This window comes from Lycorma delicatula, chromosome 1 (assembly GCF_047948215.1).
Source record: "Lycorma delicatula isolate Av1 chromosome 1, ASM4794821v1, whole genome shotgun sequence".
NCBI classification, from domain to species: Eukaryota; Metazoa; Arthropoda; class Insecta; order Hemiptera; family Fulgoridae; genus Lycorma; species Lycorma delicatula.
The window spans coordinates 10,723,407-10,735,729 of NC_134455.1; the positions used below are offsets into that span (position 1 = coordinate 10,723,407).

Here is a 12,323-nt window from a genome sequence, read left to right on the forward strand (position 1 = left end):
GAAAATTAATTCCTATTCCAGGGATCTTTCTGCCATTCAAATCTTTTAATGCTCTCTTAAATTCAGATCTCAGTATTGTTTCTCCCATTTCATCCTCCTCAACTTCCTCTATAACACCATTTTCTAATTCATTTCCTCCTTATAACTCTTCAATATATTCCACCCATCTATCGACTTTACCTTTCGTATTATATATTGGTGCACCATCTTTGTTTAACACATTATTAGATTTTAATTTTTGTACCCCAAAGTTTTTCTTAACTTTCCTGTATGCTCCGTCTATTTTACCAATGTTCATTTCTCTTACCACTTCTGAACACTTTTCTTTAATCCACTCTTCTTTCGCCAGTTAGCACTTCCTGTTTATAGCATTTCTTAATTGCCGATAGTTCCTTTTACTTTCTTCATCACTAGCATTCTTATATTTTCTACGTTCATCCTTTAGCTGCAATATATCGTCTAAAACCCAAGGTTTTCTACCAGTTCTCTTTATTCTGCCTAAGTTTGCTTCTGCTGATTTAAGAATTTCCTTTTTAACATTCTCCCATTCTTCTTCTACATTTTCTACCTTATGTTTTTTATTCAGACTTCTTGCGATGTCCTCCTCAAAAATCTTCTTTACCTCCTCTTCCTCAAGCTTCTCTAAATTCCACCGATTCATCTGACACCTTTTATTCAGGTTTTTAAACCCCAATCTACATTTCATTATCACCAAATTATGGTCGCTATCAATGTCTGCTCCAGGGTAAGTTTTGCAGTCAACGAGTTGAATTCTAAATCTTTGCTTAACCATGATATAATCTATCTGATACCTTGCAGTATCGCCTGGCTTTTTCCAAGTGTATATTCTTCTATTATGATTTTTAAATTGGGTGTTGGCAATTACTAAATTATACTTCGTGCAAAACTCTATAAGTCGGTCCCCTCTTTCATTCCTTTTGCCCAGCCCGTATTCACCCACTATATTTCCTTCCTTGCCGTTTCCAATGCTTGCATTCCAATCTCCAACTATTATTAAATTTTCATCTCCTTTTACGTGTTTAATTGCTTCATCAATCTCTTCGTATACACACTCTACCTCATCATCATCATGGGCGCTTGTAGGCATATAGACGTTAACAATCGTTGTCGGTTTAGGTTTTGATTTTATGCTTGTTACAATGATTCTATCGCTATGCATCTTGAAATACTTCACTCTCCTCCCTATCTTCTTGTTCATCACGAAACCTACTCCTGCCTGCCCATTATTTGACGCTGAGTTAATTACTCTAAAGTCACCTGCTCAAAAGTCGCCTTCCTCTTCCCACCGAACCTCACTAATTCCTACTATATCCACCTTTACCATTTCCCTTTTTAAATTTTCTACCCTACCAACCTTTTTTAAGCTTCTAACATTCCACGCTCCGACTCGTAGAATGTTATTTTTTACTTTTCTGGTGACCCCTTCCGTAGTAGTCCCCACCCGAAGATCTGAACGGGGGACTATTTTACCTCCGGAATATTTTACCAAGGAAGGCGCCTCCATTATTGTTAAGTGAAAATGCAGAGCCACATTTTCTTGTAAAAAAAAAAAAACAGCTGTAGTTTTCCATTGCTTTCAGCTGCGCAGTACTCAGAGGACTGAGTGATGTTGATATGGCCGTTTAAGTCATTGTGACTCACGCCCCTAACAACTACTGAAAGAGCTGCTGCCCTCTTTCAGGAATCATTCCTTAGTCTGGCTCTCAACAGATACCTCTCCGATATGGTTGCACCTTCGGTCCAGCTACTCTCAAGCCCCCTCACCAACGGCAAGGTCTCATGATTCATAGAGGAGGAAGTTTATGTTATCCTCAGTAAAGTTTTTATCATCAATAATTGATAAACCTAACAGATTAAATTTATTAATTAATTTCACAGATTTATTGTCTATTGGAATATGTTCTAAAGTTTTTTTTTTTGAAGTTTTAATAATCTAACACTCTTTTGATTGTCATGTACTCATGCGTTCAGTTATTTGTTTCAGATTTTTTGTATTTATTTTTTTACTGTAATATACATATCGAATGGTACATAAATTATTGAATTTCACCTTATTTCAGTTATTGAATTTACTTCAACATTTTTTCCTGCTAATTTTTTTTTTTCTAGCAAAAATATCTTACATTTCATGTACTATCATGTTAACAATGCACTCCTCACATCACATATCCATTTGTATTATTTAATGATGAAACCTAAACTAATAATGTTAATGTATTGAGCTTGATTGAATGTTTATTATATTCATCGTTAAACATTCCCTTCATCATTTTTATGGCATAAATTTAGGAATGATTAACTAAACTTTGCTTCACTTATAGAGCAGCAAAATAAAACATCTTCCCATGAGACCATCTTGGACACTATTGGATGCAATAATGCATAACTGCATAACTACTTACATAAAACCTTAGCTAGTGGTGCAAGTGACTTGTAACTATATTGGACACACTTCATTGCCAAAGCTCCGAAAGGTGGAAAAAGCTGTTTTAAGTATGTTTTCTCAGTTTTCTGTAAGGTTTCCATATGCTACATATTTCTATTTTACCAGGACTAATGTTCTTTCCAAATTTGGTAACAAAAAAGGTTTTTGGCTCTGTACTTTTGCAGGAGTATGGCATTTTTTTTATTAAACAAAATTATATTAGTAAAATTTAATGACAGTTTGTTTGTTTTAAATTGAGTGAAATCATTATTTTCCTGTTTTATGTTGTTCTGTGAAATAATTAGCTGGACAGTGGATGGCTGATTTCTGTTACATTTTATCTATTCATTATTTCTGTTTGATTGTGTATTAGATGTTACTTTATTATTATATGCATTCTTTTTTGTTCTCATAATTAATTGTTTGCTGTATTTTTTCTTTGTAGCATTTTGTCTTATATATACCTCAGGATTTGGAATTACAGCTGGTGCACATCGGTTATGGTCCCATAGAGCGTATAAAGCAAAATGGCCTTTGCGTCTTCTATTAGTCTTCCTTTTCACAATATCTGGACAGGTATATTAATTAAAATTTATATTTGTTGATTTAAAGTTGCTTGTTTATATATATTTATCTCTTTTTGTATTTAAGAATTCATTAGCTAAATTCTGCATCGTTCATCTGGCTATCAGATCCTTTCTATTATCAGAAAGGGAAATTATAGTAAAAATTCTGAAAAATATTTCTTGCCAAAGTTGTTCAAATTTTATTTACTTTATCTGTTATATATTAATGGATTGTTTCTAAAAATAATTATTAGTAAATAACTAATAAAAAGTGAAAATTATATAGAAAAAAGGTAATCAACTGTTACAAAATTTAATTAGTGGTTCCTGGATGAATTGTATTATTTTCATTTTTGTGTTGAAATTTTTTCAGAATAAATTCTGAATATATGAAAAAAATTACTGGATTTTCAAGCTCCTATTTTAAATTTCAAAAAGTTTCACTGGTAATGGTTTTATTTAATCTTTTTGCTTAATGTCTGGCTAAAATATATCTGTAATGAATAAATCATAAAATAGGTTTGTACCAGTTAAAATTTTCAAAGAAATATTTTTTATATTAATGTAAAAAGTTATATAATTTAATTTTTTTTTTAATTTGTGTTATAAGTGCATCGTCAGAGAATAAATGTAGAAAATCACTATTTTCATTAGGAATGGGTGTGGGTACATGTGATTATTGCAAATTAATATGAATTTAGGATAAATTCATCCATCTAATTTATTAAAACTATTTTTGTTCTTTGATATGTTCAAACAAATAAATATATTATTATTTAATGAATATATTTTATATTATGTATAAGTATTTTGGAGTTTGCTTCATTTTTGTTGAAATGTTAATATATTATGAAAAATTAATTATTTAGAAATTAATTGACAATATTTACATTTATTTTTATTAATAGTTAAAACTTAATTGGTTCAATGGATTAATTTTATTAAATACATAAAAGAAATATCTCTTAAGAAAATATTTTTATTAATAAATATATAAGTAGATGTATTTTAAGCTCTTGTGTGAATAAAATTCTTGTCAAAATGGTCTATTATAACAACATTGAAATCTTTTCTTAATGCTGTAATAAATCAAAATATGTGTTTTTTGTCCCTTCAATTATGGGGAAATTAATTCCTATTCCAGGAATCTTTCTGCCATTCAAATCTTTTAATGCTCTCTTAAATTCAGATCTCAGTATTGTTTCTCCCATTTCATCCTCTTCAACTTCCTCTTCTTCCTCTATAACACCATTTTCTAATTCATTTCTTCCATATAACTCTTCAATATATTCCATCCACCTATCGACTTTACCTTTCATATTATAAATCGGTGTACCATCTTTGTTTAACACATTATTGGATTTTAATTTATGTACCCCAAAATTTTCCTTAACTTTCCTGTATGCTCCGTCTATTTTACCAATGTTCATTTCTCTTTCCACTTCTGAACACTTTTCTTTAATCCACTCTTCTTTCGCTACTTTTGCACTCCCTGTTTATAGTATTTCCTAATTTTCGATAGTTCCTTTTACTTTCTTCATCGCTAGCATTCTTATATTTTCTATGTTCTTCTATCAGCTGCAATATACCAGCTGAAACCCAAGGTTCTCTTTGTTCCGCCTAAGTTCGCTTTTGCTGATTTAAGAATTTCCTTTTTAACATTCTCCCATTCTTCTTCTACATTTTCTACCTTATCTTTTTTACTCAATCTTCTTTACTTCCTCTTTCTCAAGCTTCTCTAAATTCCACAGATTCATCTGACACCTTTACTTCAGGTTTTTAAATCCCAATATATATGTATATAAACGTAACTGAGCACAGTAGCAGTTTCCAAATTCTTTGCAAATCTGCAAAAAATATGGAAAAAAGGAGATGTTTTCCATCCTTATAACCAATTGTTAAAATAATTTTTTTCTGTAAAATTGTTTTAAGTAAATAAATTTTCTTTAAATTATTTTTGTTGTTAATAAAAAAATTATTCTTTATTTTTTCTTGTTTGCAGTTATTTGAAGTAATCAAAACATATTATTTTATATAAATTCTGTTGCGTTTTTTATAGTGTGTTTAATTTAACTGAAAGATTATTTCACTTTAACAGAATATTTTATGTAGTGGATTACAAAGTTTATACATATTTCACAAAATGCTTTTTATTTTATAAATTGTTCTATTCTTGATGTTAAAAACAATTCTCAGTTGTGTTCATATGGTATACACTCAAGCGTTACGTCTTAATATGGAAAGTAAGTTAGGCAAGTTACAAAGCCTTAATTTTTTTAAAATTAGAGTTAATTTCTGTGTTGTTTGATGGAAATAAGCTTTATTGTATGTTTATGTATGTGTATATTATATGTTATATTAATCCGATCAACCCAAGTGTAGAATTAATAAAATTCTGTACTTATTTAAATAATTAATTTTATTAATTCTGTACTTGGGTTGATCAGATTAATATAATTTGTATAGTGCAGAGGAATATGATTCTCAAAAGGATCGATTTTAGAAAAATAATTATGCATCTGTTATTTACAGAGGCATGTATATGCTTGGGCACTTGACCATAGAGTTCATCATAAATATAGTGAAACAGATGCTGATCCTCATGATGCTAGACGGGGATTTTTTTTCTCACATGTTGGATGGCTTGTACTTACTCCACACCCAGCTGTTGAAGCAAGTAGAGCAGCTGTTGATATGTCAGATCTTGTGAATGATCCGATTGTTTTGTGGCAAAAGAGGTATATTTTAAATATTTTTATGGTATTTTTAATGCGGTTATGAATTTTAAGGTAACACCCAAACCAATCAAACAGTTTAAACTGCATTTTCTGGTAAAGTCGCCATAGCTTCAAGACAACAATAATTATAGTAAAAAAAGAAGCCTGATTTATTCATTGCATTTTATCATTACAAATGTGCAATAACAAAATTGGAACTGCAATAATAAACAAAATCATTTGCATTAACAATGTTACACATTTTCCAGCCAATGTTACACATTACTGAGTAATATCCAGTATTATTTGTTTATTAGTAATGTTAGACATTACTGAGTAATGTAACATTGTCTGGCCAGGTTACATAGTATAAATTTTCTATCTATTTATTTTGTTTTAAATTTAATTTTAAAAACTTTTAATTAAAACATCACATTTATATACATATAGTTATTGTATTTAATTGACTTAATATGTTTTTGTATGTGTTCTAATTTTAATTAAAAAAAAAAAACTTGTGTTTGATGTAAGTTTCTATAAATATATCTTTTATATGCAACTGATGATGTGGGATCCTGCAAAAGTGCTTTTGGAATAAAATATTAGATAAGTATCATATCATTTACTTTGTAATTCTGTACTTGTGTTCAAGTTGGATTTTGATTATAAAAAATAAAATATATTGGTACAGAGGAATATGGGTCTTATAAGTATTGACTTCAGGGAAAAAAAAATTTATATATCTTGAAACTTTTCTGTAAAAACAGTTGTGGAGTTGAATCACAGCTGTTATCAGTTTTTTTTTTTGCTGTGAGAAAGTATCCTTGAATTTTAAATATTCAAGGCTAAGTCAGAAAGGATCAGATTTTGAGTGATACCTGTTGGTGTATTGGTAGATCTTTTTTCAATAATGCTTGTTCATTTTTATTTTAGGAATAATTTTTATAATTGCTAATTGGAATTTTTTGAAGTTTTATGAAATTGGATATTTTATACTGAAAAAATTTTCAAATCATTTAGTTTATTATAGCAGTTCCAATTTTTGTTATTGCATATTTGTAATGATAAAATTCAATAAATAAATCAGGCTTCTTTTTTTATTATAATTATTGTTTTCTTGAGGCTATGGTGATTTTACCAGAAAAATGCTGTTTAAACTGGTTGGTGGACTGTAGATTTAATGTTTTTATGTCTATTGCTCTTAATGTTAATGTAAGAAATGATAGTTTGATGAGTCATGTTTAAAATATGTGTGATGTTATTTGTAAATGAAATAAATGTTTAGTTAACTTTATGTTTCCTGATTGAGTACTAATTGTTGTGTAGGTGGTGTTGGCTGTTCTCATTTACATAGACTGTTCAATTTTTTTTTTAATAAAATTTATGATTTTTAATTAAATTACGTTAACATGAATTAAATACGCCTTTATTGTAGCAGAAACAAAAAGTGAGCTAGCAAAAATAATTTTTCCCCCTTAAAGAGCTTTGTTTTAATGCAAATAAATTGCAGGTTCGCAGCTAAAGGCAGCATTTTGTTCTGAATTACTGTAACATATACCAAAAGTTAAATTTATAATAAGTTAGTGTGCATTGTAAATTAAGAACTACTTGATATCGATTTACTACAGTAGAATTTTTTTCTGGCTTTTTTAATCCAGCCAAGTATTAATATTATGAATCGGCTAACAGTAAAACGTAGATTTACTCTACCTTTACTGAAGTAAGGATTAAATATTTCTGATGTAGCCACCTTCCATTTGGAATTTTCTGAGTTCAAATATTGGCCAGAAGAGGTATTTTCCACTTGCTGCAAAATTAATTATTCATTATTAAAAATAATAGCTGTGATTGGTGTCTCCCTATTGTTTCCAGAGTGAGTCAATATATAATGTCTTTATTAAATTATGTTCATTGTAATACAAAGTTACAATATTAATAATAATATAAACATAAATTAATATAATTTTAATTAAAATGAATATTCAAAATATATAAAAGAATCGAGTGGAATTGAGTTAGATTGTATTTACCTAACTCTGTTCTCTGTTATCAGAGATTAGGGTTTGATGTTTGCATCACTAAGAAAAAAGATTAAAACTATGGTACTCTAAAATTGATTTGCTAACTTTGCTTATGATGTTAACAAAAAACAGTTGTTGTATTTTTATAAAAATTATAATTGAGATTTTAGTTTACAGTATGTAATATTTTAGTTTTCTATAAATTATTTAATTTATTAATAAATGGTGATTTATTTGTTAGTTTTATTTTCTTATATTAATTAGTTTTATTTTCATGTATATTTGTTTGTTTTATTATCCTACTTGTGCATTTTTTAAAATTAAAAAAAAAAAATTGTTTTTAGGTTATACATTCCACTGTTTGCACTGCTATGTATTGGGTTACCTGTTTTAATTCCATGGTATTTTTGGGATGAATCATTGCTAGAATCATTCTTTATCAGTTTTAATACCCGTTTCTCTGTAACTTTGAATATGGCATTTGCAGTCAACAGTTTTGCTCATATGTATGGTCAACGCCCATATGATAAGTAAGTATTAAACTGAGTATTTAAACTATTAATCTTTTAGCCAGGTGTTTCCATGTATCCGAAGTTCTTTCATTCTGGTTTCTTATAAATCATCAAAATGAAATTGTAAATAGATTTACCTTTTAAAATTGAGAAAGTGTACTTCAAGAAGAAATTGAAGTTGAAATTATTATTTTTGCTATCATAATTTTTTTTGTTTTTTATAAAACAAATTGTTAGGGATGAAGGATGTAGGCGGTATACCGAAATGAAACAACTAGCACTGGATAGGGAAACTTGGAGAGCTGCATCAAACCAGTCAAATGACTGACGACAAAAAAAAAAAACCATAATTTTTGTATGTATTTTAACTATAAATATGAATATACTAAATTAAATAAATATATTATTTCCCTAATCTGGCCATCATGTTCAAATTTTACTTGTTCATTAATTAAATATTCTTGTTGCTGTTTATTCTGTGTGTTTTTTGCTATGTATTTGCTCTTGAGTAAGTGGTTTATAAATATGTTGCTATTGATTTATGACAATACATATTTAGTCTACCTTATGTGATCAGTGTAATTAAAATTAAGACTTTTGTTTATTATTTTATTTGCTTGTAAATGTAGAATGTGGAGAGCAACGTTGTAAAAGTTCTACTTTGAAATGACAAAGAGAAATTAAAAAAAAAATCAGGAAAATTTATTATTAATATTTAATGAATGTTGAGGAATACTTATTATTAATTAAATAAAACTAATAAAGAATTTTACTCTTTATGATATAAATTATACATGTTAAAGAAAATTAATGTAATATAGCTAAGGAATTTAGCATTGCTTTAAAAGATTTTTTTTTACTGAAATAGGATGTGTGACTTTATGCTAGAGAGTAAAAATTATATTTTAAGGCTAATCGAAGTATTCTCCTTGTACTAGAATAAAAATTAATTATTCTCCAGTTACTTGAAGAGTGTAAACATTCTCTGGCTTCCAAGTTTGAACCCATAAAGATCATTAATATTTATGTATGCATTACCAATTCCTTTTTATACATATTTATTATATATATTTCAGAAATATCAGTCCTGTTGAGAATGTGATGGTAAGCATCGGTGCTCTTGGTGAGGGTTGGCATAACTACCATCATGTTTTCCCATGGGATTACAAGACATCTGAACTGGGTGATTATACGTGGAATTTGACTACTGGATTTATTGATTTCTTCAGTAGATTAGGATGGGCTTATGATTGTAAAACAGTGTCTTCTGATATGATCCGACGCAAAGCCCTTCGAAGCGGGGATGGTTCTCGTCCTGTTTGGGGTTATGGTGATAAAGATATTACCGACGAAGATCGTTCTGAACTCGATGCGAAAACCAAATAAATCTTACAAATCTTGTCTGGTACCTTATTTTACATTATTACATTATTATTGTTTTTAATCAGTATTTTATTTTCTTTAACTAATTATTTCTATTAGCTTCAATTTGATACTTAAGTTATATTAATAATAATAACAATGATATTATTATTATAAAAGTAGGTTTTTTTTTTTTACTTCTCTGTTACCGAAATGTACTGCAATGATGAGAAAGTTTCTCCAACTTGAAACCAAAAATATTATTTACATACATTATTTTACGTATATATTAATATATAGTGATAAGGTATTATTTTTATTAGCTTGACTCTTGAAAATGGCAAGGTTGAATTTGATTTTAATCATTCAGCTAATTTATTTATTTTCTTGACCTTTCTTTTTATGGAATATTAAAGGAGGCAACATTCAGACAATTTTTAAATTTTAGTTTCGTGTACGAGACGAAATTTAAGTGAAATATTTTGTTAGTTATTTTTTACTGTTAATTTATACTGACATATATATAAAAATTTGTGTTTATAGACCTTTATTTATTTATTGTGCTATAACTTAATGTAATTATAAATTATGAGGTTATTTATATAATAACTAATAACAATTGAATTTCACAAATTCAATAATATTATGTCAAGTTAAACCATCTCTTTATTTAATGTAGATTCACCGATTGCTCACATATTGATTTATAATATTATAGCTCTTATTCAGAAATACCTCTTTTTATTTATATCTTTTGTTCCTTTTTTGTTTATACTTTTTTTATAGTATTTTGTGTCTTCAATTTGTGTGTACATTTTTTGGAGTCTATTATAAATCCACTTGCCAGAAGAATAACGAAAGAACAGAATCATTTGTTTAATTTTATAACCATGAGAAAGTTGTCTGAGATAACAACCTTTGACAACTTTATATTAGAAATTACATTGAAGTAATGTGGAAAAAAACACTTTTCTTCATTACTTTAATTATTTCATGCACATTTATGCGTGGCTTGTAAAGTCACCATGCTGTTTCCCTTAAACAATGGTTAGACTTCTTATAAGATACTTTGGTCATCACATGAACTATTGCTTTCTTTATTTTAAATAGCTCTTCCATAATATTAAATGACCATCACATGATAATACCTGACCAAAGTTGCCACCTAGTCAGTGATCGAAACCCAGACAACCGGATACTAAAAATAAAATTTTTTGTACAGTGTTTATTAGTTATATAAAATATAGAAACATTAAAAAAAGCCAGCTTCTGACAAAAATACAAATACTAAGTAATATTAAATAATTTTTAAGCAATATGATATAAAAATAAAAATAAAAATACATAATAAAAATCACAAAAATTATATTAAAATTACAGAACATAATAATAATAGGTTCATGTTTTATTTATTGCCTTAAAAATATATTTTTTATTGCTGTGCGCTGCTTTCAAAATCTTTTTATTTTTTATTATTTTATCAAAAGAATCAGTTACAATTAATATTTAAATTATTACAGATTAATAATTCTGCTTTTATTTTTTCTGCTGTTAATCTACTTCTTTTATCCCACCATAATTCGTTCTTTAAAGAGAAAATTCTTTCAATATATGCATTGGATGCTGGGTTGCTAAGTATTCAATTAATTTTTGTACTTTAGGAAAATTGCCTTTTCGTGAGATATGTATGCCCGTAATTGTGAGTTCTTTTCTCCTTTTTAATGTTCTCTTCCAAATGTTCTATTATTTCTTTTATAGTGTGGAAATTTCATTAAAAATATCATCACCATTTTCTTTTAAATTTGTTTTGTTTATTTATTTATCTGTTTCGCAATAATCTTGAAAGTAGGGAAGAATATTATCTTTTAAATTAAATTTTTGAACAGAAATGTAAAATTGATTTTTAAAATCATACCGATCACCTAAATATTTTAATTCTCTTATGTACACCATATCTGTTTCTTCTTTGAAATGTTTTTGATTATTTTCCGATAAATCCAAAAATGTTTGATTTACTATAAAACCATAAAAGCATTGTTCTTTTCTCTGCAGTATATCATTTTTAAGCCCTGTGAACACACGGTATGACTCAATTACATCATTGTCTTCTTTTTCAACAATTAGGATGTATCTTTTGAAGATATGTAAGAAAGAGAGAAGAAAATAAATCATGAATTCTGGTTGGGATTTTGTATCAGTAATACCATCTTCATGTTTGCGTATGAATTTCCAGATGGTGGGATTGCATTCATATTCTCCTTGATTTAAAAAATAAAGAGTTATAGCAGAACAATTCATAAGTAGTCTATCAGTGGCTTGGTTCAGACTCAATCGCCTTGTTGAAACATGTTTCAATACCTGAAAGTACGACTGGTCAAGAAAATCAAAACAGTCTTTTAGTACTTTGGTTTGAGTGCTGGATGAAAATTTGTTGTAAATTTTTAAGACCAGTGTTTCCACATCGTATTTCATTGTTTTTAATGCGTATTTAGCAGTGTTATAAAAAATATGACAATTACAATTAGCTTTTATTAAATTTTTGTTATTTTCTTGTAATTTTGTAAAAACTGAAGAATTGCATACAAAGTTAACAGTTGCATTATCAGCTCCAAATGAGGTAATGTTCTTAATATCTAATTCTGCATGGTTAATTGTTGATTGAATAATATTAAAAATATCTTCAGCAGTTTTGCACTATG

At 28.0% G+C, this 12,323-nt stretch overlaps 1 protein-coding gene across 2 annotated transcripts in view; it reads left to right on the forward strand.

Annotated features, from left to right (window-relative positions):
- Nucleotides 1-12,323, forward strand: part of LOC142326373 (acyl-CoA Delta-9 desaturase-like) — a 67,406-nt gene that overhangs the window by 40,594 nt on the left and 14,489 nt on the right. Inside the window, exons 3-6 of one of the 2 annotated variants that reach the window (XM_075368945.1) lie at nt 2,892-3,022; nt 5,545-5,750; nt 8,095-8,280; nt 9,339-9,667. In XM_075368945.1, coding sequence (XP_075225060.1) covers nt 2,892-3,022; nt 5,545-5,750; nt 8,095-8,280; nt 9,339-9,648 — 833 coding nt within the window. In that variant the 3' untranslated portion in view covers nt 9,649-9,667. Of the gene's footprint in view, nt 1-2,891; nt 3,023-5,544; nt 5,751-8,094; nt 8,281-9,338; nt 10,030-12,323 lie in introns of those variants that run through there. The other variant, XM_075368867.1, reaches the window with a different exon arrangement.